This window comes from Dendrobates tinctorius, unplaced genomic scaffold (assembly GCF_039654945.1).
Source record: "Dendrobates tinctorius isolate UK_male_01 unplaced genomic scaffold, ASM3965494v1 ptg000035l, whole genome shotgun sequence".
In the NCBI taxonomy this organism is placed as follows: domain Eukaryota; kingdom Metazoa; phylum Chordata; class Amphibia; order Anura; family Dendrobatidae; genus Dendrobates; species Dendrobates tinctorius.
This window is the reverse complement of record NW_027361703.1, coordinates 2,179,688-2,207,269: the sequence shown is the minus strand read 5'-3', so window position 1 is coordinate 2,207,269 and position 27,582 is coordinate 2,179,688. Positions and strand designations below refer to the sequence as shown.

At 42.6% G+C, this 27,582-nt stretch overlaps 1 protein-coding gene across 4 annotated transcripts in view; it reads left to right on the top strand.

Annotated features, from left to right (window-relative positions):
• VEZT (vezatin, adherens junctions transmembrane protein) overlaps positions 1-27,582 on the top strand; it is an 86,905-nt gene that overhangs the window by 32,789 nt on the left and 26,534 nt on the right. For 2 of the 4 annotated variants that reach the window (XM_073573212.1, XM_073573211.1), the window contains exon 3: positions 18,648-18,737. In XM_073573212.1, coding sequence (XP_073429313.1) covers positions 18,648-18,737 — 90 coding nt within the window. The remainder of the gene's footprint in view (positions 1-18,647; positions 18,738-27,582) is intronic. The other 2 variants (XM_073573213.1, XM_073573214.1) reach the window with 1 other exon arrangement.

Below are 27,582 nucleotides of genomic sequence, written 5' to 3'. Positions count from 1 at the left end.
ATGTCAGCTGACATTACAATGCTGGCATAATCCCCACAAATATTATCCCACTTGACACAGCTCCAGGGCAAGTGGGAAGAACCGGGCAAAGCGCCAGAATTGGCGCATTTAATAGATGTACCTTTTCTGGGTTGGCTTCCGACTGCTATCGATGGCCCCTTCCCAGTCTGAAAATACAAGCCCCCAGTTGCCTGCTTTAGCTTAGCTGGTTGTCAAAAATGGAAGGACTACACCCTGTTTTATGATTTATTTAAGTAAATTAAAAAAACTGTTTGGGACTCTTCTGTATTTGATAATCAGCCAATATAAAGCTGACAGCTGAGGGCTGCAGCCCGCACCTGTCCGCTTTACCTGCGCTGGTTATCAAAAATGGAGGGGGTCCCACGCCACTTTTTTTTTTTTTTTTTTTTTTTTTTTATTATTGCAGAGGCATCTGCTGATGAATACTTTCATCATCTTGCTTCTGCTCTCAGTAACAGTAGTAGTATTGTCATCATCTGAAGCCTGTGACCAACTATAACCTTTTTACAGCCGGTCACAGCTGCTGGCTCACACTGTCATCTGTATGACAGCGTGGGAACCGCAGTGCTCTGACCGGCGGTGATGAACTTACCGATGATCAGAGCTGGTGATGACAGCATGGGAAACGCCAGATGTTCGGGCTGCTGAACTCGAACAGTAACACTGACTTTAGGGAGAAGTCCGTGTTCGGGGTCCGTGCACGGACACAAGGTGTTCAGTACGGACCCTGAACTTTATTATTCGTGTTTGCCCATCCCTAGTTAGAAGCAGTGTTTATAACAAGCTGTTGTGAGCATTTAGTTTTTATCTGTATCTTGCATTTTGATTTCTCAACATTTCTTCAAGATATATTAGGAGGGCTTTGCCTGGAGCGTTTCCTTTAGCTAGAGATGTATATAAAGTCATGTGATGGGTCAGTTGGCTGCTAAATTAGTATTCTAGCAAGCCAAGAATTATTCCACAGTCATTATTTTTATCCCATGGTATCTTCTTTATTACTTTTATGACCCTGCAATGCTGAATTTACTATGTATGGAAGCATTAGTGTAGTGGACTACGCTGTGTTCACAATTATTAGGCAAGTGAGTATTTTGACCATATCATCATTTTTATGCAAGTTTTCCAAATCCAAGCTGTATAAGCCTGAATGCTTAATGGTTGAAGCAGATTAGATAATTTGTACTTTTGCATTGAGGAAGTTGTGGCCTAAGGATATCGACACCATTTATCAAGGTGTGCAGAATTGCTTGGCAGCTAATTTTAATCAGGTAAAATGGGCTAAAAAGGATATTAAACTGACTCTGAAAAGTTAATAATTGCTACAAGTCTTCCAGTGGGATGCAGCACTCTTGAAATAAGTGTAGAGAAAAAGTTGAGAAAAATCAAATGTGAAGAGACCAGAAACCCGTTATCCTCTAGTGCGGTCATATTCTAGAACTGTAACCTTCTGGAGTGCCCAGAAGTACAAGGTGTACAGTGTTCAGAGACATGGCTGAGGTAAGGGAGGCTGAAACCCAACCACCACTGAAAAAGACTCAGAAGGGGAAGTGTCAAGACTGGGACAAGAAATATTTGTAGACTGAGTTTTCAAAGGTTTTATGGATTGATTAAATTAGAGTGACTTTTGACGGACCAGATGGATGGGCTTGTGGCTGGATCAGTAATCCTCACAGACCTTCAGTTTGGACGCCAGCAAGTTGGAGGTGGGGTACTGCTGTGGGCCAGTATTATTAAAGGAGTTTTCTGAGACTATTTTATTTTTTTTGTACTATGGGTCTAAGAACTAACGGGTAGGTGCTAACTATCTTCCTTCTCTACCTGGTGCTGGTTCAAAGTGGTCACTTACTGCTTGTGCCGGTGATTCTGCTATTTCACATCAATAGAGCAGTTCATCCTCTTCTGGGCTGCTTTGTCGACTCAGCGGGGCTGACAGCGTCATGCTGATTGACGGCAGGCTTCCCTCAGGCAGTGGTTAGCTGGCTGTCAATCAGCATGGCAACGGCAGTCATGCCCCATCAACAGAGCAGAAGAGAAGCAGAAGCCTCAGAGTCGCTGGCAGGAGTGGTCTGTGACTGCTCTCAGCCGGCAGAGATCGGCGGCAGGTAGTTAACAACTAAAAGCCTGTTAGTTAGTCACAGTAAAAAAAAAATTAAATTAGTCCTAGATATCCTCTATAAAGAAGAGTGTTGGACCTCTTCGGGTTGATGGACTCAAAATCAATCACTCTCGGTTCTAAGAAAACTCTTTCTTTAAGCAGTGGTACAGGAAAGAAATCTGCATCGTTCAAGAAAACTATGATTTTTATGCAGGACAACATTCCATCCCATGCATCGATGTCTGCACTGTTTGGCTAGCCAGTAAAGGCTTTAAAAATGAAAGAATAATGACATGGTCCTTTCCTCACCTGACCTAAACCCTATTGAGAACTTCTGGATCCTTCTTAAATGGGAGCGTTATGGTGAAGAAAAACAGTCGCCTCTCTGACCATCAGCATACGAGAAAACACCACGTCCAATCCAGGGTGATGAATTCCCAAAGATGACGTTTATTCCGCCATCACATAACAACGTTTCGAACTGTTATAGGTTTTCCTTAAGTATACATACAGACATACAGGGCTGGCTTATATAGGGTGGCTAGTACACATGCACCAGTCACCACAAAGGCCAAACCCGCTCATGTTCTATACATTAATTACAAAAAACATCAATAAGGGGAATACCAACCATACCATTAATCTACATACAAAACATGTTCTACAGTAAAAAGATGTAAATTAATTCATCCATAAATGCACAAAAGCATTGGGATGATCCACCAATCAAATAATGGTATCCCCATTGTCATATTTAGGTTGAACCCTGGTAACTAAAGCAGATCATAAATATGCAAAAAATGCCATATGGGGAGCCAATAGTAGATTGCTGCCAATTTCCTAATGAGGTATACAAGAGGTGTATCCACTTGCATCCAATGACCCAAGCATTGAGTTGTCAAGGAAACAGCAACCTTCTTAGCCCTCAAAAGCCCTTGTTACCCTGCCTGCATGCCATCCCAGCACATGCCCAACCATCATTCGTCACACGCGAGAGATCACATGATCACTGTCATGTGATCACTATCCGATGACGCGCAGATGCTGTGCGAATGTGCGAGCGGCGCGCACAGCCGGGAAGCATCATAAGGTCTCATGAAAACCGCAGTCATGTGGCCACTGTAAAGAAAGCACCCACATGATATAAGTGTTTGAACCCATCCAGGTCGCGATAGGAGCGATCATTTTTAAAGGAATGCAGCACATGTATAGCAACCCTCTCCGCCTAGTGTCTGCGAGGCTGTGGTTGGTGCTGCCCTAAAAGTTGATCGGCAACACATCAAGAAACTGACAGACTCAATGAATGAAAGCTTTATGTCTTCTTGTTGAAAAGAAGGGTGATTATGTAGGGCACTATTTTTGGAAATTTCAAATGTATTGTATTACATTTTGCATTTTTGGCTATTGTTCTCATGGTTTTGTTTGTTTTGGTAATACACTAATTGCATGGGTTTAGTATCGGACAATCCCTTTAATACCAATTTACATTGTAGAACACTGACGGCCTTTTTGGCAGCCATTCTGTTTCCTCTCTAAACAATATAGGCTGCTGTAAAAGGCTGAAAATGGAAACCAAGAAATATGCTTATCCTGCCGCTGCTCAGCTGTTAACTCACTTGGACCTATTTAATGAACTGTTGATAGTACAAGGTTTCTTATGCAATGTAGTGATTCTTCTTCGTCACTTCTTATGTACCGTAATTGTTTTAACCATAATATTGTTCTATTTTCTAGCACCATTTTCCTTATATAGTATACAAACAAAACAAATCCCAAACCACAAGTCTTTGACAAATGCCAGTAATTTTATGCTTCTGTTACGTGGTTTTACTTTATGATGTGATATCACTTTGTTGAGGCTGTGCTTGGTACATAGCACTGTACAAGAGACTCGGGCGGTTTTCATGTTAAGCTATAAAAGTTGGGCATGTTTTCTATATTTTTACTGTGTCAGGATTGAAAACTAATAGTAAAGTCTTCAAAATTGTGTGACATTGAATGGAATTATGCGGAGACCAAAAAAATCTTTTATAGGGATTTTCCAGGACTAAAATAGAAATGACCTATCTTTAGTAGAGGGCCATATAAGGCACCATACTGTACACATTGTGGCGCCTCTTTTTATTTGAATAAAAGCTTTCGTATGGCAATATTACTTCTAAAAAAAAAAAAAACAGCAAAAAAACAATGAAATATTTATATCCCCGGTAACGAACATATAATTTCTACAACATTGTATGGAGCATAATGGTGGAGTTATTAGGTAGCACCAAATTTTTTGACTTTCACCAAAATAAGTTTAATTTTGCTATGTAAATGCCTTCTGATATTCTGCTCTTATTAGCTGACTGGACATCATATAAAGGTCACAGCTATTTAAAAGGAATGTATAGACAAGTAGATGTCAAAAGGGAACTGTACTTTTAACAAACTTTGCATTTCAAGCGAACAACAAACTTCATAATAACTCTTATCAGAAAATTCAGTTTCCTTCTCCATTTATAAGCCACTTTTCCCTCCATCCTGCCTTCTTAAGTTGTCAAGTACAATTACAAGGCCTCTTTTACTCTATTGAGGGACAAGGAGTAAAGAGCAGAGTAAGAAAACAGGCAGAGAGAGACAGAAAGATCCTACTGAGCTTTCTAGCAAGTCTTTTACCTCAAGCCAGAGCTGGATTCACATCTACACAGCTCAAGCATGCTTTAGAAGTTCTTCCATCTTTGTTGTTCCTGTCTGTATGCTAACTAAGGAATGAAGAGCTGGAATCCATCTCTAGTCTCCTCTCACCAGCTCAGTCAACTGCTATTTCAGAAAAATAGTGAACAACTGGTGAAAATGCATGATGCAAAAGATAATGTTATTCCTCATAGACTCAGGACAGCTTACAGTATTCTAAAAATTTGAACGTATGGTTACCTTTTTAACGCCTTCGTGACAGAGCCCTTTTTCGTTTATGCGTTTGTTTTTCGCTACCCTTTTCCCAGAGCCATAACTTTTTATTTTTCCATCAATATGGCCATGTGAAGGCTAGTTTTATGAGGGACGAGTTGTACTTTTGAACAACACCATTGGTTTTACCACACCATGTACTCGAAACGGGGAAAAAAATTCCAAGTGCTGTGAAATTTCAAAAATGTGCAATTGCACAACTGTTTTTTGGATTTTTTTTTACCATGTTCATCAAATGCTAAAACTGACCTGCCATTATGATTGTCCAGGTCATTACAAGTTCCCAGACCCCAAACGTCTAGAAAATTGCGTCATTTTCCGAGAACCGTAGCGTCTCCATTTTTGAAGATTTGGGGCAGGGTGAGGGCTTATTTTTTGCATGCTGAGCTGAAATTTTAAATGATACCATTTTGGTGCAGATACAATCTTTTGATTGCCCGTTATTGCATTTTAGTGCAATCTTGCGGCGACCAAAAAAAACGTAATTCTGGGGATTTTACTTTTTTTCTTTTGCAATGTCGTTTACCGACCGGATTAATGCTTTTTATTGCTTGATAGATTGGGCGATTCTGAACAGTGCCGATACCAAATATGTGTATGTTTGATTTTTTTTTTTTAATTTTATTTTGAATGGGGCGAAAGGGGGTGATTTAAAAAAACTAAAAATAAAAAAATATATACAGTGTATACTATATATATGCACAGAATGCACAATGAAACAAATTAGAAACTGGGTCTGAGCAGAAAAAGTAAATTAATGTGCATGCAAAATGTAATTGCATATGAACACATGACCTTTACACAGAGAAAACCAAAAGCAAAACACAAAACAAATATCCTGGAATAAAAAAGTAAAAAAATATATTGCAAAAATTGCATGAAGGTAGTAATAATAGTAATAATAAGGGTATTTAGTTAACATAATTTTGATCAAAATAATGTAGAAGCCATCCCGCCACATCACGGCAACCCTTGTGGGACAGTCCTAACTCTTGTATTTAAAACCTTTCCACTTGTCAAGTGACGTAAATGTGAACAAGGACAGAGGGACTGAACCACCAGTAATAGTATAGGCCAGACAGGATGGATTTTCCAACTCAGAAACAGGGCGGTCACACCCTTATATGCACAGAATGCACAATGAAACAAATGAGAAACTGGGTCTGAGCAGAAAAAGTAAATTAATGTGCATGCAAAATGTAATTGCATATGAACACATGACCTTTACACAGAGAAAACCAAAAGCAAAACACAAAACAAATATCCTGGAATAAAAAAGTAAAAAAATATATTGCAAAAATTGCATGAAGGTAGTAATAATAGTAATAATAAGGGTATTTAGTTAACATAATTTTGTGTTTTGGTTTTTAGGCCGATCACAATTGTAGCAACAGCATGTGTCCTGTCAACGATGGTATGAAGCCAAGTTTAAAAATTTCACATGACAAACAAGAATTTTGCTCATTCGCTAGGTGATTGGCGGAAGTTGAAATGAGCGTTCCTAAGAAAATGTTAAAAGAATCCATAAATCATAAATTGTCTCTGGAGGAGGACCTGCACTCTGTTTTCTTGACGACTAAAAGTCCATAAAAAGAGCGTATGAAAGCAATGATCTATGAAGCCTATCAAGGGCTGTATGCCATTTTTGGCATAGATAAGTCTCAAACCGTATTATTTCTAGTATAATTTGGGACTTTTCTTGGCACTTTTCAAAAGGACTCCTTAATTGCAATGTGCATGGCACCGAAAAATAGAATACTTTTTTATTGACTGTGCACATCCTATTGTATTTCAGTTTCCCTTTAAATCGAAACAGAAACACAAAAGACATGTGGTGCGTGAGCAAAATAATACTGAAAGGGCGTGCGTGTCTGCAACATGGCCGGCTCCAGGGAAGCTTTTACTAATGGAAAAAAAAATGGCTTCCACATTAAAAATGTAACACAAACATCATTTTACTTCTATAGATTACCTCTGATTAATGACCATTAACCGTTTACTTTTATACTTCGAGAAGAGTTCAGACTTGTCTCAGTTTTTTTTTTGTTTTTTTTTTAGCTCGCATATCATTTTGTTAGTTTCACTGTAAAATGTCTATTTTTCCCTTCAGGTATTTTAGTATCAGGCAAATTCCTTTTCCAGGGATGATATTCTGTCTTGGTTTTAATTTCAGCAATAACAAGTTTACCATGTAGAAGTGGATTAAATATATTTTATTATATAAAAAATAATGTATATGTGTGTATAATTTATCTGCCTGTGGCTTCCATATTTAAAACACATACATTTCAATCCTCCATAGTGTATATAGACAGTACAGCGGCATGTATGTGAGTTTTGAGAATAGCTACAAAGTGGGTAGCCAGAACTTTTATCCCAATCCAAAGGATAATGAAAGCAGGGGTCTCGTTTTGCCATTTGGATGAATTGGTGGTCGTACATGTGCACTGCCACAATATTCATAGTCTATAGGACTAGCAAGGATTGCTTTGAATAGTGCAGTAATGCAGATGTTACTAATAGGTGGTACATTGGGCATCTTGTACACACCCTGTAATGATATATACAAGCTGAGTACATTAAGGCGATGTGCGCACACTACGATTTGCCTTTGTAAAATTTTGCTTGGATTCTGCCTCTCTTGGTAGAAAACGCAGATGAAAATCCGCACGGTTTTGATGCGGATTTTCTTTCGGATTTGCAAGCTAAATAAAGATATATTATTTAAGAAAAAAGAAATAATTGTGATGTAATTTACTTGTCCAACCTCTTCTTTTACATTCTCCATTGAAGACCATAATATCATTACGTGCCATGTTCAAATATAATGTTTACACAACCAAAACAAGCGCAAGTGAATATATATATATATATATATATATATATATATATATATATATATGTATGTAAAAGACACACGCACAAAATTTGTGTGAAATGCAATATCTGTTTATTTTTTTTAAAAAAATTTGAAAAAAAAATTGCGTGGGCTCTTGCATAATTTTCATAACCAGCAGAGGGAAAGCCAACTGCTGAGGGCTGATGTTTAGTGTTGAGCATTCCGATACCGCAAATATCGGGTATTGGCCGATATTCGCGGTATCGGAATTCCGATACGGAGTTCCGATTCTTTTAGCATATCGAATACCGGAATCGGAAGTTCCCATAATGCTATGAGCCAGTTTGATTTGATTCAGCCAATGAGTAATCCTCAGAAGTGTGGGCACATCCTGTTAGGCATGTAGGCTTGTTAACTAATGGCATGGCCATGATTGGCTGCTGAAATAATTTCATGATGCACTATAAAAGCCGCCGCCGCCATTTAGGGTTCACTCTGCTGTGAATTCAGTTAGGGGCAGGCTGCTGTTCAAGACTCTGAGGGACAGTTAGAGATAGCGATTTGCTATATAATATTGTGCTTTGCCCAGGCTACTTTATCAATCACTGTAGCTTTCTTTTGCCTTGCAGCGCTGTTCACAGCTGTCTGCAAGGTCTGTGTGAGTGCAGCTCACGCTGTAGTGTGTCCTGCAGCCACCTCTGGTTTTAGGCCGCTCAGCGTGCGTCACTGCCTCATACATATTTATTTTTGTTTTATTGCTGCTCATTTTTCATTAATTCTTCTATTAGTGTGCATCCATCCGTATCCATCTACATTGGTTGCAAACACTATAGGAGTAGACAGCGGAGCCTTTCTGCAGCCTTTCCGTGCTAGTGCCCAGTTCCGTGCTAGTGCCCGTGCTAGTGCCGCACTGTTCACGGCTGTCTGTGAGGTCTGTGTGAGTTCAGCTCACGTTGTAGTGTGTTCTGCAGCCACTTCTGGTTGTAGTCCGCTCAGTGTGCGTCACTGCCTCATACATAGTCCTTTTTTTGTTTTATTGCAGCTCATTTTTCCTGATTTTTTTTTTTCCTATTAGTGTGCTTCCATCCGTATCCATCTACATTGGTTGGTTGCAAACACTATATAGGAGTAGATAGAGGAGCCTTTTTGCTGGCTTGTGCCCTGCAGCCGCAGCCAGTTTAGTATTAGCCTATTTTTTGGAGCCTCATCTATTGCATTGTAGGTTACCTTCCTGCATTGTAATAGCTCCAAAAAGTTTGTGATACTATCTCTTTCACATCTTTGGTCACATCCTTTTTGTTTTTTTGAAAAAAAAAACACGTAAATAAAGTTCACCAAACACTCCACTTGACAGTTGTGTAGGCCACATTAGCTCATATTAAAGTGTAGTCCACACACTTTATAAAATTAGAGTTTCTCATACCTGTTAGCAGCTGTTCAGGAATAAGCACAATAAGCCCCCCCTTTGTACTTTTCTGCCTATCTTTATCAGTCTACCAAGATGAAGAAGGCAGGGAGTAAGGCTCGTGGGTGTGGAGTTTCAGCAGGGAGAGGACGTGGGGATTATGTACCTGCTGCGGGCACCAGTGACTCAGCATCCCCCAGTTTTACCAGGCAACAGTCCTTTATGCGCAGCTTTGTAGGACCTCGCCGTACCCCACTGCTGCGGTACAAACAAATTGAAGCCGTTGTCGGATGGATGGCAGCTAACGCATCGACTTCAATTACTTCCACATCCTCTCAGGGCCAGATCACTGAAGAGCAACCATCTGTCTCTTCACCACCTGCCCAATTGCCCAGGCAGTCAGAGAGCCCTGGACAGGAGCCATCTCTACTTCTGTTCTCTGAATCTCTTGGCTTGGGAACAGGGGGCAGCCAAGCAGCATTCTAGAATGTGAAGAAGAGGGAGTATGCAGTGATGCGCAACTGCTTTGTCCCTCTGAATCTGAAGAGGCAGGTGGGCCAGTGCCTATGGTCAGCACACCTCAGTACGCATCAGATGATGAGACTCAGGTGCCACTTTCTGGTGCGTACTGTGCTGTCGAGACTACCCAGGAGAAGCAGGTGTTTGAAGAGGGGAGTCTAGATGATGAGGTCCTTGACCCATCATGGCGTGAGGAACAGGAAGGTGGTGGGAGCAGCTCTGAGGAAGAGATTCCCCGAACGGCCAAAACAGGAGGGAGAGGGAGGGGGCAGACTTGGTTGCCTGTGGCCTCCACTTCGGCACCCGTTAGGAGCATTCCTCTTCCAAAACCCAAAACGGGCGCTCCCAGGACTTGCCCATTGGGTCAATGTTGTGGAGCCGGGTACAGATCTTGAGAGTGGCGCTGTACGTGTTCTGCCATCTTCAAGGATTACAGGAATCCAGTCTGTACACATTGACTCCTCCTCATACTCCAGTTCCTCTGAATCAGCGCTGCAGGAGCCTGTTACGACCGATATAGGCACAGCCGTGGCCAAACGTCAACAGGCCGTACTGAAATTTCTTTGGGGAATCGAAGCCACACAGCGCAGGAGCTCTGGAATGCCATCAAGCAGGAGAGCGACGTGTGGTTTGTGCCAGCGAACCTCCAGCCAGGCTTGGTAGTGTGTGACAATGGCCAAAATCTGGTGGCAGCTCTGGGCCTAGGCAACCTCACTCACATCCCATGTCTGGCACATGTGCTCAACTTGATCGTGCAGAGCTTTCTGAGGGACTATCCGGATCTTGATGCACTGCTGCACAAGGTCCGCATAGAGTGCGCTCACTTGCGGCATTCCAGCATGGCAAGATCGCGCATTGCAGTTCTGCAGCGCCGATTCCGCCTTCCGGAACATCGCATCATATGTGACCTACCCACCAGGTGGAATTCAACGTTACATATATTGGAGCGGTTGTGTGAGCAGCAGGCAGCAGTAATGGAGTACCAGCTGCATCAGGCGCAAACAAGTCGCACTGTGCGCCGGTCACACTTCAGCACCACTGAGTGGGCCTCTATAGAAGGACATCTGCCACGTTTTGCGTGCCTTCGATGATTCCACGTGGATGGCGAGTGCAGATGATGCACTAGTCAGCATGACTGTCCCCCTTATCTGCCTGCTTCAAAAAACACTGCAAGCACTAAGGGAGGAGGTTTTGGAAGAGGTGGAGGATGAGGAGTCACAAATGCCATCTGCTTCTGAAAAGTCTGCGCAACGTGGTTCCTCACAAAGGCCTAGGCAGGGGACACTTTGTGTGGAGGATGAGGAGGAGTCAATGGAGGAGGAAGACATCTGTCCAGTGGAGGGAGGTACACAATGCTCTAGTAGTCAGTATGTAGAGCGAGGGTGGGGGTGATGCAAAGCAGGCAGAGATGACGCCTCAAGCAGGGGACAGCGTTTCTTGGGCAGTTGGGAGTCTGCAGCACATGGTTGATTTCATGCTGCAGTGCCTGAGAAACGACCGCCGCATCGCCCACATTCTCAACACGGCTGATTATTGGGTGTACACCCTCCTAGATCCTCGCTACCGGGACAACTTACAAAGCCTCATAACACCGTTGAACCGGGAGCATAAAATGCGGGAGTACCAAGACACACTGGTGCATTCCATTATGTTCTCCATTCCACCCGAGAGCAGTGCTGCTAGTGCTTTACAAAGCAGCTCTGTGCGTCGAGGCAGTGGAGGAAGCTCTGCACAAAGAGGGAGCAGAGGCAGTGCATCAGCACAAGGCAAGACCAGTATGGCCCAAATGTGGCAAAGTTTTGTGTGCCCGCCACAAATGTCTACACCATCACAAACGGCTCCATTCAGAAGGAGGCAATGTTTCCGTCAGATGGTGACAGACTACATGTCTTGCCCTGTCAGTGTACTCCCAGACGGCTCTTCCCCCTTCAAGTTTTGGGTCTCTAAGCTGGATACATGGCCAGAGCTTAGCCAGTATACATTGGTGGTGATGGCTTGCCCTGCTGCTAGTGTATTATCGGAACGCGTCTTTAGTGCCGCAGGTGGTGTACTAACAGACTGTTACACGCGACTATCCTCCGATAACGTTGACCGGCTTACTTTTCTGAAAATGAACAAGGCCTGGATCTCGCCGGAATTTGCCAGTCCTCTTCCAGAATAAATAATTGGTTGGCAACAGTAACCAGGTCTCCTGTTGTGTTCATGTTTCTACCACCTGAACTGTAATCCCTGGGCTCCAACACCGCCAGTTGTTGCTCAGAAGTGCCGTCTGCACAGAAAAAAACACTAGCTCCTGTGTTAGTTGGGTTCAGTAACGCCAGCTGCTCCCCTGCTGTGTGTCCGGCAATATCTCCTGCTCCCTCCACATTCAAACTACATCAGATTTTACACTTGCTCCAAGTAGGCCTCAGTCTACTCCATGATTGACCCTGGGCTCCAACACTGCCAGTTACTGCTCAGAAGTGCCATCTGCACAGAGAAAAACACATGCTCCAGTGTTAGTGGGGTTCAGAAACTCCAGCTGCTCCCCTGCTGTGTGTCCGGCAATATCTCCTGCTCCCTCCACATTCAAACTACATCAGAGTTTACACTTGCTCCAAGTAGGCCTCAGCCTACTCCATGAATGACCCTGGGCTCCAACACCGCCAGTTGTTGCTCAGAAGTGCCGTCTGCACAGAGAAAAACACTAGCTCCTGTGTTAGTGGGGTTCAGTAACGCCAGCTGCTCCCCTGCTGTGTGTCCGGCAATGTCTCCTGCTCCGTCCACATTCCCACTACTAGTAGTAGGAATGTGGACAGAGCAGGAGACATTGCCGGACACACAGCAGGGGATCAGCTGACGTTACTGAACCCCAGTAACACAGGAACAAGTGTTGATTGTGCAGACGGCACTTCTGAGCAGCAACTGGCGGTGTTGGAGGCCAGGGTAAATACTAGAGACAGAGTGGAGCCAGAGGTCTAATTGGAGCACGTTTAAAATCAGTAGTAGTCTACAACAGATATTAAACTTGATGAAATTAGGCCTCAGCCTACACCCTGATTGACCCTGGGCTCCAACATCACCAGTTGCTGCTCAGAAGTGCCGTCTGCACAGAGAAAAACACATGCTCCAGTGTTAGTGGGGTTCAGTAACGCCAGCTGCTCCCCTGCTGTGTGTCCGGCAAAGTCTTCTGCTCCCTCCACATTCAAAACTACATCAGATCTTAAACTTGCTCCAAGTAGGCCTCAGCCTACTCCATGATTGACCCTGGGCTCCAACACTGCCAGTTGCTGCTCAGAAGTGCCGTCTGCACAGAGAAAAACACATGCTCCAGTGTTAGTGGGGTTCAGTAACGCCAGCTGCTCCCCTGCTGTGTGTCCGGCAAAGTCTCCTGCTGCCTCCACATTCTAACTACATCAGATATAAAACTTGCTCCAATTAGGCCTCTGGCTCCACTCTGTCTCTAGTATTTACCCTGGCCTCCAACACCGCCAGTTGCTGCTCAGAAGTGCCGTCTGCACAGTCAACATATGCTCCAGTGTTATTGGGGTTCAGAAATGTCATCTGATCCCCAGCTGTGTGTCCGGCAATTTCTCCTGCTCTGTCCACACTCACACAACTACAGATTTTAAACTTGCTCCAATTAGGCCTCTGTCTCCACTCTGTAGTATTTTCCCTGGGTTCCAGCACCGCCAGCTATTTCCTTTCATTGTCTTTGGCACAGGTAATCACTCCTGCCCAGCCTGGTTCCAGCACGCCTGCTGTTTCCGGGTAGTGTCAATGTCACTTTGCCACCAATACGTTGTCCAGTCGTGTTGCGGTCGGGTTAGCTGAGTCTGTGGTGCCTGCAGTTTATGGGCTTCCTATGTGGGCTGCGTGATCTGGCAACAAAGGCTGGTTCCATAGTGCCAATAGGACAAGCACCCCCTGTAGGACTGTGGGTTTCGGTAACTGCGGCCGGCTCGCGGCCTTGCAACTTTGTTTTTCATGGGTACCGTCAGCTGGTTTTCGGCAGTGCCTTTGGCTTAGGTGCCTCCTTCTCGGTATCCGAGTTCCAGCAACGTCTGCTGGTCCTTGGTAGTGCTTTCTAGCACAGGTACCTCCTGCTTAGTAGCCAGGTTCCAGCACCATCAGCTGGTCCTCGGTAGTGCCATTGGCTCTTGTTCCTTCTGCTGCCCCTCCGGGTTCCAGCACCGTCAGCTGGTCCTCGGTAGTGCCATTGGCTCTTGTTCCTTCTGCTACCCATCCGGGTTCCAGTACCGTCAGCTGGTTCTCGGCAGTTCCTCAGCCTTCTTGTACCTTCTGCTACATTTCCAAGTTCAAACTTTTGGAAATGGTTTTTGGTTATCACTCTGGATCTCCCTGACGACGACCCTGAAGACCACCCCGAAGAAGACGACCACGAAAACGATGACCCTGATGACGACGACCCGGAAGACCACCCCGAAGAAGACCAAAAAGATGACCCTGAAGAAGATGACCAAGAGGACAAAGAACATGAAGTCAACCACCAAGAAGCAGAAGACCAAGAAGCAGAAGACCAAAAAGCAGAAGAACATTAAGCATAAGACTAAAAATCAGAGCAAAAGAGATTATCTAAATTACAAGCAGAAGAAGACTAAGCAGTGCATGGGGGTGAGTCCGTTCCTCCTCATGGTGCCCCTGGAAAATGCCTGCTGCTGCAGGCCAAACTGAATGCGGACAAATCCTGTTGTAAATCTTTTGTGACAGGCAGAACAGAAGGTGTAATCTTCAAACTTTTATAGATAACAACCACAGTAATGACTGTCACAAATAAGAATATGATGAAGAAGAAGAAGAATATGAAGAAGTAAAATATGAAAAAGAATAATAGTTGAATAAGAAGAATATGAAGAATGTAAAAAACAAGAATAATGGGAAGAAGGTGAAGAAGATGAATAAGGTGAAAAAGAAGTTGATGAAAAAGATGCTGCTGCTGAGGATCATGAAGGAGAAAGTGTGGGAGAAGTAAAAAAGAAGGTGAAGAGCATGGAAGTAGTGAAACATACATATCTGACAAAATATAAAAAAGGTTAACATAGTAAATATCTTTGTAACTCCGGACGTCTTTAAAAAAAAAAAATAATAATTCCTGCTATTCCATTTGATTGGGCTAAACCTCTATGCCTTTAATGTCTCCTCCACCTCCCCCAGTACATTCTACATTATTATTAGTTGTTTTTCTTCATGTAGAATTAACCTACAAGGAAAGAAAGGGTTTTTTTTAATTCCGATATTTCTGTCCCATTGACTTGCATTGGTTTCCGGTATTGGAATCGGCGATATCCGATACTTTTTGGGTATCGGTCCGATCCAATCCGATCCGATATTTCACAATATCGGATGGTATCTCTCAACACTACTGATGTTAATATTCTAGGAAGGAGTCAATAGCCATAAAGGTTCCCAGGCTATGAATATCAGCAGATGTTTGCTTAGCATTTACTGGCTAGTTTACAGGGGAACGCCAGAAAATAATTATCATGGGGTCCCCCTACAAAATCAAACCAGCAAAAGCTAGGCAGACAGCTGCAGGCTGATATTAATCGCTTGGGAATGGGCCATGTATATTGGCACCCCGCCAGGCTAAAAACATCAGCTCTTAGCTGACAGAGAAATGGTGAATCTTATAGATATAGCGGTCACATGAAGACCCCCCCACAGGCCGCCCCAGAGCGCGGGCATATCATTAACTCAAAACTGAAAGTAAAGATTACACAACAACCACAAGACGGATTTCATCACCCAGGCATCATTTTTTTCAGTATAACGGCTCCGACCTGACACTGTCTGTAGGTTACTGTGCACAATCCTGCTGACAGGTTCCCTTTAAGGTATTAAGGCTGAAATGTATCAATATACCTGGCTAAGAAAGTCCACAGTTACAAAAAACCTAGAAGAAATACTAGAGAATGAAAGAGATAAATGGAGAATTTTATAGTGAGGCACCAAGTGAACAAATAAAAAATAAACAACTACGAACCTGAAGCGATATGAGCAGTAGAGTGCTAAAGTCTCCTGAAACAGGAAAAATGACCCAAACACATAGTAATATCACTGATATGCATAGGAACATCTGGCAACGAGTAGAGGGAAGGTGCAACTGCATATTGGGGCACTTTCCATGATGTGCACCCATGGTATATTGATACATTCTTATGCTTTGGTGTTTGTCGTCCCGTTTTAGTGTGCACTAGCAGGCTGGAATGTGTTTGCGGTGCCTGTGTTCTGCGTCTTTTCAGTAGTGGGATATACGGTTCCATGCCATCTGTTCTGTCGATGGGTGAGAAATGTTCGTGGACCATCCCTGTTTTATAGTCAGTGAAGCATTTTCACACTATTATAGACGCTAGGAGTCTCCACTTATAAATATTTTCTCCTACGCCTATAATGACTTTGTAATAAGCACCAAAGTAGACCACCACATGGATTTCTCCTTTGAAAGCAGCCCACACGCTGTACAGTACGCTAACAGCAAGTGGGGGCCCTGAATAGTGGGGTCTGTCTCACAGAGAAGCAAAGGTGTACATTGTAGGATGTTCCTACCCAGATCAATTGGAATCCATTGCGCCTGATATTTAATAATGGAGCTGCGGCTGTTCACATCTGCCGCTGCCTCCCAGGCTCTATCCACACCAGTAATCTAAATGGAGCAAAGAGGAAGTCTAAAAAAAAAAAGTGAAAACCAGTGCAGCGTGTATGTACAGCTCCAGTCCTTTGGCTCTTTCCATTTGTAAGACGTTTCATTTTGGAACATCTGTATAACATGCTTCAGTGCCATTTGCATGCTGCATTTATTCTATTCCTCTACCTGCAGATTATTGTTAGTGTGAGAGCCACAAGCCTTAGTCCAATATCAAACTTTCCATGTTTAGCGGTGACACCCTGTGTTTTTCCTGGCACTAGGTTGGTGCAGCATGTTTGTCTTCCTTTCTGTCCAGCACCTTGTGTTATTCTCCTGTACAATCAGTTACTCCCTCCTTAGGCTTTAGCTGACAGGTTGCATAGATGATCCGTTCCCATGATCCCATCAGATGACTGCTTTATATTTATTGAGCTTCACACACTTTATTCTGACTGTAATAACATTGTAATTTAAAGCTCAGTAGAAGTTATATCATGTTTCTTTCTCTATTTTCTATCTGTAGCAGTCTGTATTCTGCAGGTGACATTTGTGCTCAGTAAATAGAGAAAGGCATGATACAATTCCTACTGAGCACAAATGTGACCTGCAGAATATAGACTGCTACAGATAGAAAATAGAGAAAAGCATGATACAATTCCTACTGAGCACAAATGTGACCTGCAGAATATAGACTGCTACAGAGAGAAAATAGAGAAAAGCATGATACAATTCCTTCTATCTGTAGCAGTCTATGTTCTGCAGGTCGCATGTGTGCTCAGTAGGAATTGTATCATGCTTTTCTCTATTTTCTATCTGCAGCAGTCTGTATTCTGCAGGTGACATTTGTGCTCAGTAAATAGAGAAAAGCATGATACAATTCCTACTGAGCACAAATGTGACCTGCAGAATATAGACTGCTACAGATAGAAGGAATTGTATCATGCTTTTCTCTATTTTCTATCTGTAGCAGTCTATATTCTGCAGGTCACATTTGTGCTCAGTAGGAATTGTATCATGCTTTTCTCTATTTACTGAGCACAAATGTCACCTGCAGAATACAGACTGCTGCAGATAGAAAATAGAGAAAAGCATGATACAATTCCTACTGAGCACAAATGCGACCTGCAGAACATAGACTGCTACAGATAGAAGGAATTGTATCATGCTTTTCTCTATTTTCTCTCTGTAGCAGTCTATATTCTGCAGGTCACATTTGTGATCAGTAGGAGTTATATCATGTTTCTTTCTCCAGGTTCTATCTGTAGCAGTCTGTATTCTGCAGGTCACATTTGATAACAGAGAACAGTTTTCTGCGTGACTAATCAGTTCTGCTATAACAGTGTGCTGCTGAAAACTACTTTCTGAATTAAGTAAGATAAAATAGGAAAAGCCAAGTAGCTATAGTGACACACATTTTTAAGACGACCTAAGATGCCTATGCATCTGGGTGGCCGAACCTTTCAATGGCTCTCACCTGACAACATATACATGCATGCTTGGGTTAACAGAGCGTGCATGTGTCTTCAGGGTGGAGATGGGTGTAAGCCAAGTACAGAGATATCTGCGGGTTCAGCTAGCTTTCTGTACTGGGAGACGATATACTGCGAAATGTAGAGTTTGCCTTAAACTGTTTTGGGCTTTGGTCACTCATGGGGGGCCTGTTCGTTGAGCATGGCGTTCTGTACTCCAGTCTTGATTCAACGTGTGCTGGAGTAAGATGCATCAGAAATGTACTCTACCTCTGAGGCAGAAATCCTGATGAGTTTGTGCAACTATGACCACGCCCCTCCCATTAAGCCCCTCCCAATTGTCAAGAAGATGACAAACTCATATAAAACCGCCTAAAGGAACATTTTTATGCAACCATGAGGAAAAAAAAGTGTGCAAAAATATAGTGACAATTCAAGGAGTTTTACAAAAGATTTTTGGCACAAACTGATGAAGTGGACCTTTTTTGTTTTGATTTTCTCCTTGACTCATTCATTGATCTTGGTGGTAGGATTTTCATTATTGGGATGGTCATCAAGTCAGCCAAAATGACATCTGGCCTGTTGTTTGACCACAGTATGGTATCGCAGGTAACAATGAAATGAGAGATTTGTTTTCCATTCTTATTCTTCTGTGTAACCTTACGTTTTGGTCTCCATTGAAAAGATGGCTGTAAGTAACAGTGACTGTACACTATTCTATTCAGCCAGGCCTATACAAGAGGGCACGTGAAATCTGGCAGCGGTGGAACCCTTTTATTCAAGAAAAGAAAAAAGATGCGCAGGTCCACTTACTGGTGAGTAGATGATGCCTGTGCCCTTTCTGCATGATCGTCTTTGTGCTGATGAAGGGGTCGCATTGTTTCTTCATCGCTCATTCCTTGTAATGACTTTTCTGCCAGAAACAGAGAACCAACAAACTGTTCTTGGCATAGACATTTTGGGGGGGGTTACTAATTGTCTTCCACATGATGCTTTAGGTAGCGGAGAATATTTGCTTTATATTATGTATACCGTCCCCACGCATGTTGTGCCTTTCCTAGTTGTGAGCATTCACAATCTACGTTATTGATGTACCATATATATCGGCGCCATCTATGTGTACCCTGACATTATTTTCACCCGCGATCAGACCCTGAAAAGTTTCTAGGCTTTACATCACTTTGGTGTTGAGAAGGATCTAGAAATGCTAGGAGCATGCTGTTGGCTTACATTTACACTAGACACACAGGGCAGGCTGATTTCCGTCCGAGCTGCAGGCCTTAATAGAGTGAGTGTCGAGTCGTTTCTTTATGAATGCCGTCATTGAGAAATGACAGACCGTAACACCCTGGCAGTAAATCGTCTGCGCCACCTTGGCGGACATCGTGCTTGCAGAAGCTGGTGTTGATGGCTTTGGTTTGCGGGATGGAGTTGACTGTGTCCACTGTTGTCGAATCTGTACATTTCTGAGCTATGCTTTTCCCTCAAGTCCCTTGGCCTGATATCATGCTCATTTAATATGTGTAAGCAAACATTAATCGCATGCTTGGCACCTGCACATGTCTCCGGTAGCCCACCAATGCTTTTTACTGGCCACTAACTTAATGTTGTGTTTCTTTGTGATTGTAGCCATACTTGCAATATTATATCCAGGCACAACTGCACAACAGCAGGCACCCAAGACAAAGGGGGGAAGCACAGGCGCAAAATACTAACCCACCAAACATCCGTGGGATGGCTGCCTAGTACTCAAAATGCACACAGGCTTTCATAAGGTGCCATTCACACCATTACATGAGCGGCACCTTTGTCAGCACAGCCTATTACTAGCCCCCATAATATTAGATCAGGCGGCTGCCCTCCCTATGTTATGGGTGTCTGCTGCATCCTGTTGGGCTTTTGTCTCTGCACATATTTCAAGCATGGCTGTTATATTTTCTTTTTTGTTGATGTCTTATTGATTTGTAGTCCTTTTTTTCAGTTAATTATCTTTATTATAGCTCATACAGTGGGGGAAATAAGTATTTGATCCCTTGCTGATTTTGTAACTTTGCTCACTGACAAGGACATGAACAGTCTATAATTTTAAGGGTAGGTTGATTTTAACATTGAGAGACAGAATATCAGAAATAAAATCCAGAAAATCACACTGTATAAATTATATAAATTTATTTGCATTTTGCAGTAAGAAATACCGTAAGTAGTTGTGAAAATAAAAAAAAAAAATCACATCTCTCCCACAAAAACGATCTGTTAGCCCCAATTTTTTTTATTTTCACAAGGTTAGCTGGGAAAAATGTACTCGAAAATTTGGTGTGCAATTTCTATGTACCCTATGTATGTATGTGTGTATATGTATGTATATGTATGTATGTGTATATATATATATATATATATATATATATATATATATATATATATTTGTGCAATTGTACTTAGCCACACGGCGAAACTCGGGAGAATAGTTTGTGGACTCCATATACAGAGCCCCTAAGTGCTAAGAAGAACACAACACCTCCCCCCACCAAGTGACCCTGTTTTGGAAATTATACCCCATTTGTGAATTTATCTGTAACAACGTAAAAAGAATGAACCAGCTCACTTCCAGCGGCATGCGGCTTGCTGAAGCGCGGAACTCGTGCGGTCACACGGGAAGTACTGATAAGAAAAGAGATGTGATCCAGCTTCTTTGAATCCAAAAATTTATTACAAATTGCTTCTTAAAAAAAAAAAAAAAAACATAATTTAACATAACAATTTTGAGGAAGGCAAAAACACTGAGGCCGATGCTAGTTGCCCCATATTACGGGAAAAATTCCTTCCAGACGTCACATATGGAAATCAGATTAGTTCACTGGATCAGTGTTGTATCACAGAATGCAGGACCCGTAACCTGTACTATATTATATTTCTCAAGAACGGCATCCAGAACCCTCCTTGTATTTTTGCTGTGAATCACTCATTACAACATCATGTGTTGGTTCCATAGTCTCACTGCTCTTACAGTAAAGAATCACCGCCATCTGTGATTATGGCTTAATCGTACACAAACCATGTGTTTAGCAGTGCGGCAGTATCAAAGACCTATAATGTTACAGTTGGACTTTCTTGGTTTTCAAAGTAGCACTATAATATTGGTGTATATATAATGCTAATTTACCAGCGATATTTTAGATGTGCCTCCACTCTTTTCTCCAGTAATGATCAGTGCACCAGTCCTGTGACGTTATCTATAACCTGCAGCCATATAAAGAGACAAAGACACAATGCAGCAAGCCACCACTCGGTTAAAGGAGCAGAAATTCTTTATTACATATTTATTTCAACAATGTAAAAATTCTAAAATCACTTCTCTCAATACATAAAAATAAAGTAAAAAAGTGTTTGCCAACATGTACTTGTGAAAATGTAAAGAAATGACTCTGAGCCTTTCTCATGTGCCTCTTCAAGCTTTGTGTTTATTCCTTTAATGGATGCTGGCAAACTTTTTTTTTTCTTTGGTTTGACTGATAGTCTGGAAGGGGAACCCAGACTGACCGTGATTTGCTTACCTAACACTACTCATTGTAATTGTTGAAGACACTGGAGAAAAAAAGCATTGTATCCTGGGTGCTGCCAAGAAGAGTAGCTCCTACTCTTCTTGGCAGCATCTGGGATACGCCACTTTTTTTCTCCAGTTTTTTCAATTTCTTCCCAACCACAGTGTGGGTCAGCGTCCAGAACAGCAGTTTTCCATTGTACCTCTTCATTTTCTACAGAGTTATATCAGTTCACATCTCTACTTGTCATTGCGGTATTACACATGGAGCACATCACTTTTTTTCTTTCTCATTGTAAGAGTTGGCAGGGAGAAACTTATCACCAGCAGAAGACAAGCTCATGCTTTATCACGTAGAATATCATAAGGCTCAGCAGTGTACATCAGTAGGTTGGCAGTTGTCTTAGTTATAACTGGCTGCCATTAAAGCAGAGCAATTGCACTGTAATGGTCCAGCCTCTCTGCAATGCCAAATGAATCATGGGGAGAGAGGCATATGCATTAGGGAAGTGTGCAACAAAGAAATGACAGATCAATTAAACATGTATAAACAAGGCATACACAGGAGTCTCTACTTTTTTTTCAACAGCCTATGCCGCTCTTTATGGCAAAAATAGTGATGAATTGCTGCTTCTAGATTGGCAGTTGGGATTAAATTGCATAGTAGATGGTTTACAGTAGGGCAGTTACGGTAACTGTACCAAAATTAATCTTAATGATATTGTCTAAACTATCCTGTTCTGAAATACAACACACTATGGGCTTGATTCATTAACACTGGCATTTTGTATGTCAATCTTAAGAATCGGCGTGAAGGAAGAAGATGCTCCAAATTCATCTATAGGCCCACTTAATGAATTGGGCGCATCTTATCAGTGGACTGCTCCTCGTTAGAAGTGTTACTATAGTACTGGACTGGAGGACCATTTCTGGCGTATGTTATGCCACAATTGTGATGAATTTTTCAGGCGGACTTCACCATGCCCCAACCTGCCTTAGGACTGCCCACTTTGACCTAGCTGGCTGAAACTGCAAAAGTTGCACATTTTTTGCACCGCCTCATGTTGTGCAAAAATGTTGCCACATTTGCAGTTGTTTTCCGCTAGCATTCTGGCGTGGATAATGTAGATGGTTGGCACTCGGCCTGAGAAGAGTTTGAGTTCGCGGTGCCGGTGAAAAGGAACGAAGTGTCCTCAAATTGCATAGACAATATAGAGTCACTGCACACGCTGGTTATGCTTAACCCCTTCCTGACATCCGACGTACTATCCCGTCCATGGGACCCGGGCCCCTATGCCCATGGACGGGATAGTACGTCTACCGCGATCAGCGGCGCCCACGTGGTGAGCGCCGCTGATCGCGGCTGGGTGTCAGCTGATTATCACAGCTGACACCCGGCACAATGTGTCAGGGGCGGTCACGGACCGCCCCCCGACACATTAACCCCTTGCACACCGCGATCAAACATGATCGCGGTGTACCGGCAGTTAAAGGGAAGCATCGGCAGGGAGGGGGCTCCCTCCGTGCTTCCCTGAGCCCCCCACGGCAGCGCAATGTGCAGCGCTGCTGCCGGGGGCTCCTTTCCTGCAGGCCCCCGAATCCAAGATGGCGACGGGGGCCTTCGGGGGCCTGCAGGAAGCTGGCTTCCTCACTGCCTGCAAAGCGCAGGCATGAGGAAGCCTTGTGCACTGCCTGTGACAGATCGCTGATCTGTGATGTGACAGATCAGCGATCTGTCACAGAACAGTGATGTCCCACCTGGGACTATTTAATAAAGTAAAAAAAAAATTAAAAAAAAGTGTTAAAATAATTTAAAAAAATCGCCAAATAAATTACAAAAAAAAAAAAAATATTCCCCCAAATAAATCCATTTTTTGAAAATAAAAAAAAAACAATAAAAGTACACATATTAGGTATCGCCGCGTCCGTAACGACCCGCCCTATAAAACTATCCCATTAGTTAACCCCTTTAGCGAACCCCTTAAAAAATAAAAATAAAAAAGAAGCAAAAAATAATGATTTATTATCATACTGCCAAACAAAAAGTGTAATAACGCGCGATCAAAAAGACGCATATAAATATCCATGGTACCGCTGAAAACGTCATCTTGTCCCGCAAAAAACGAGCCGCCACACAGCATCATCAGCGAAAAAATAAAAAACTTATAGCTCGCAGAATAAAGCGATGCAAAAATAATTATTTTTTATAAAAAATAGTTTTCATTGCATAAAACCGACAAAACATAAAAAAACGACCTAAATGAGGTATCGCTGTAACCGTACTGACCCGAAGAATAAAACCGCTTTATCAATTTTACCGCACGCGGAACAGTGTAAACGCACCCCCCTCAAAAGAAATTCATGAAACGCTGGTTTTTGTTCATTCTGCGTCCCAAAAATCGGAATAAAAAGCAATCAAAAAATGTCACGTGCCCAAAAATGGTACCAATAAAAACGTCAACTCGTCCCGCAAAAAATAAGACCTCACATGACTCGGTGGGTCAAAATACGGAAAAATTATAGCTCTCAATATGTGGTGATGCAAGAACTATTTTTACAATAAAAAGCGTCTTTTAGCGTGCGACAGCCGCCAAACATAAAAACCGCCATAAATAGTAAATCAAACCCCCCCGTTATCACCCCCTTAGTTAGGGAAAAATAATAAAATAAAAAAATGTATTTATTTCCATTTTTCCATTACGGTTAGGGTTAGGGCTGAGATTAGGGTTAGGGGTGTGTTGGGGTTCGGGTTGGAGTTAGAATTGGGAGTTTCCACTGTTTGGGCACATCAGGGGCTCTCCAAATGCAACATGGCGTCAGATTTCAATTCCAGCCAATTCTGAGTTGAAAAAGTCAAATGGTGCTCCTTCCCTTCCAAGCTCTGACATGCGCCCAATCAGCCTACTCAGGACAAATTGCAAAACAATTTTTGGGGTCCAATTTCTCCTGTTACCCTTAGGAAAATAAAAAATTGGGGGCAAAAATATAATTTTTGTGGAAAAAAATGATTTTTTTATTTTCACGTCCGAGCGTTATAAACTTCTGTGAAGCACTTGGGGGTTCAAAGTGCTCACCACACATCTAGATAAGTTCTGTGGGGGGTCTAGTGTCCAAAATGGGGTCACTTGTGGGAAGTTTCAATAGTTTAGGTACATCAGGGGCCCTCCAAACGCACATGACACCCGCAGACCATTCCATCAAAGTCTGCATTCCAAAACGTCACTGCTTCCCTTCCGAGCCCCGACGTGTGTCCATACAGTAGTTTTCTCCCACATATGGGGTGTCAGCGTACTCATGACAAATTGGACAACAACTTTTGGGGTCCAATTTCTCCTGTTACCCTTGGGAAAATGAAAAAATTGGGGACTAATTGATCATGTTTTTGGAAAAAATACGATTTTTTTATTTGCATGCCCGGGCATTATAAACTTCTGTGAAGCCCTCGGGGGTTCAAAGTGCTCACCACACATCTAGATAAGTTCCTTAGGGGGTCTCGTTTCCAAAATGGGGTCATTTGTGGGGGGTTTCCACTGTTTAGGTACATTAGGGGCTCTCCAAAGGCAACATGACACCCGCAGAACATTCCCTCAAAGTCTGCATTCCAAAACGTCACTACTTCCCTTCCGAGCCCCGACGTGTGCCCATACAGTAGTTTTCTCCCACATATGGGGTATCAGCATACTCAGGACAAATTGGACAACAACTTTTGGGGTCCAATTTCTCCTGGTACCCTTGGGAAAATAAAAAAATGGTGACTAAAAGATCATGTTTGTGGAAAAAATACAAATTTTTTATTTTCACGCCCGGGCGTTATAAACTTCTGTGAAGCACTGGGGGGTTCTGAGTGCTCACCACACATCTAGATAAGTTCCTTGGGGGGTCTAGTTTACAAAATGGTGTCATTTGTGGGGGGTTTCCACTGTTTTGGTACATCAGGGGTTTTCCAATCGCGACATGGTGTCCGATCTCAATTCCAGCCAGAAACGTCAAATGGCGCTGCTTCCCTTCCGAGCTCTGCCATGCGCCCAAATAGTGGTTTACCCCCACATGTGGGGTATCAGCGTACTCAGGACAAATTGCACAATAACTTTTAGGGTCCTGTTAACCTTGGAAAAATAAGAATTGAGGGTGAAACGATCATTTTTGTGGAAAAAATATGATTTTTTAATTGTACGGCTTTATGTTATAAACTTCTGTGAAGCCCTTGGGGGTTCAAAGTTCTCACCACACATCTAGATAAGTTCCTTAGGGGGTCTAGTTTCCAAAATGGTGTCATTTGTGGGGGGTTTCCACTGTTTTGGTACATCAGGGGTTTTCCAATCGCGACATGGTGTCCGATCTCAATTCCAGCCAAAAACGTCAAATGGCGCTGCTTCCCTTCCGAGCTCTGCCATGCGCCCAAATAGTGGTTTACCCCCACATGTGGGGTATCAGCGTACTCAGGACAAATTGCACAATAACTTTTAGGGTCCTGTTACCCTTGGAAAAATAAGAATTGAGGGTGAAACGATCATTTTTGTGGAAACAATATGATTTTTTAATTGTACCGCTGTACGTTATAAACTTCTGTAAAGCCCTTGGGGGTTCAAAGTTCTCACCGCATATCTAGATAAGTTCCTTGGGGGGTCTAGTTTCCAAAATGGGGTCACTTGTAGGGGGTTTCCACTGTTTAGGTACATCAGGGACTCTCCAAACGTGACATGGCGTCCGATCTGAATTCCAGACAATTTTGCATTGAAAAAGTCAAACGGCGCTCCTTCCATTCTGAGCTCTTCCATGCGCCGAAACAGTCGTTCCCCCCCACATATCAGGTATCAGCGTACTCAGGACAAATTGCACAATAACTTTTGCAGTCCAATTTCTCCTGTTACCCTTGGTAAAATAAAAAAAATTGAACCTGAAGTATTTTTTTGTGAAAAAAAGTTAGATGTTCATTTTTTTTTTAAATATTCAAAAAAATTCCTGTGAAGCACCTAAAGGGTTAATAAACTTCTTGAATGTGGTTTTGAGTACCTTAAGGGGTGCAGTTTTTAGAATGGTGTCACTTTTGGGTATTTTCTATCATATAGACCCCTCAAAGTGGCTTCAAATGTGATGTGGTCCGTAAAAATAAAATGGTGTTGTAAAAATGAGAAATCGCTGGTCAACTTTTAACCCTTATAACTTCCTAACAAAAAAAAATTTTGGTTCCAAAATTGTGCTGATGTAAAGTAAACATGTGGGAAATGTTAGTTATCAAGTTTTTTGTGTGCCGTATCTCTGTGATTTAAGGGCATAAAAATTCAAAGTTGGAAAATTGCGAAATTTTCTAATTTTTCGCAAAATTTCCATTTTTCTCACAAATAAACGCAAGTTATTTGAATGAAATTTGACCACTAACATGAAGTACGATATGTCACGAGAAAACATTGTCAGAATCACCGGGATCCATGGAAGCGTTCCAGAGTTATGACCTCATAAAGGTACAGTGGTCAGAATTGTAAAAATTGGCCCGGTCATGAACGTGCAAACCACCCTTGGGGGTGAAGGGGTTAATGTGAAATAAATTTATTGCTTGACGGTGAGGAAGCGACATCTATCGACGTTTCGGCCACATCGGCCTTTACACAAAAGTCGCCCTTTAAATTGAATGTAGAGTCTGTTTTCACCAAATTGATAATGTCACTGCTAGGCATAAATGAACTGATAGCATATTCAAAGTTGCCGATAATCCTGTTCCTTGAGGAGGTGGACTGGTAAATATGCCAGAGAGTTATTGGTGGCGCAGTGGATGAAGTATGCACTCACTGCTTTGGCACCACTGTGCATACTTCACCCACTGCGCCACCAATAACTCTCTGGCATATTTACCAGTCCACCTCCTCAAGGAACAGGATTATAGGCAACTTTGAATATGCTATCAGTTCATTTATGCCTAGCAGTGACATTATCAATTTGGTGAAAACAGACCCTACATTCAATTTAAAGGGCGACTTTTGTGATAAAGGCCGATGTGGCCGAAACGTCGATAGATGTCGCTTCCTCACCGTCAAGCAATAATTTATTTCACATTAAGCATAACCAGCGTGTGCAGTGACTATATTGTCTAAGCATTCTGGCGTGAACACCTTTATGACTTGGGC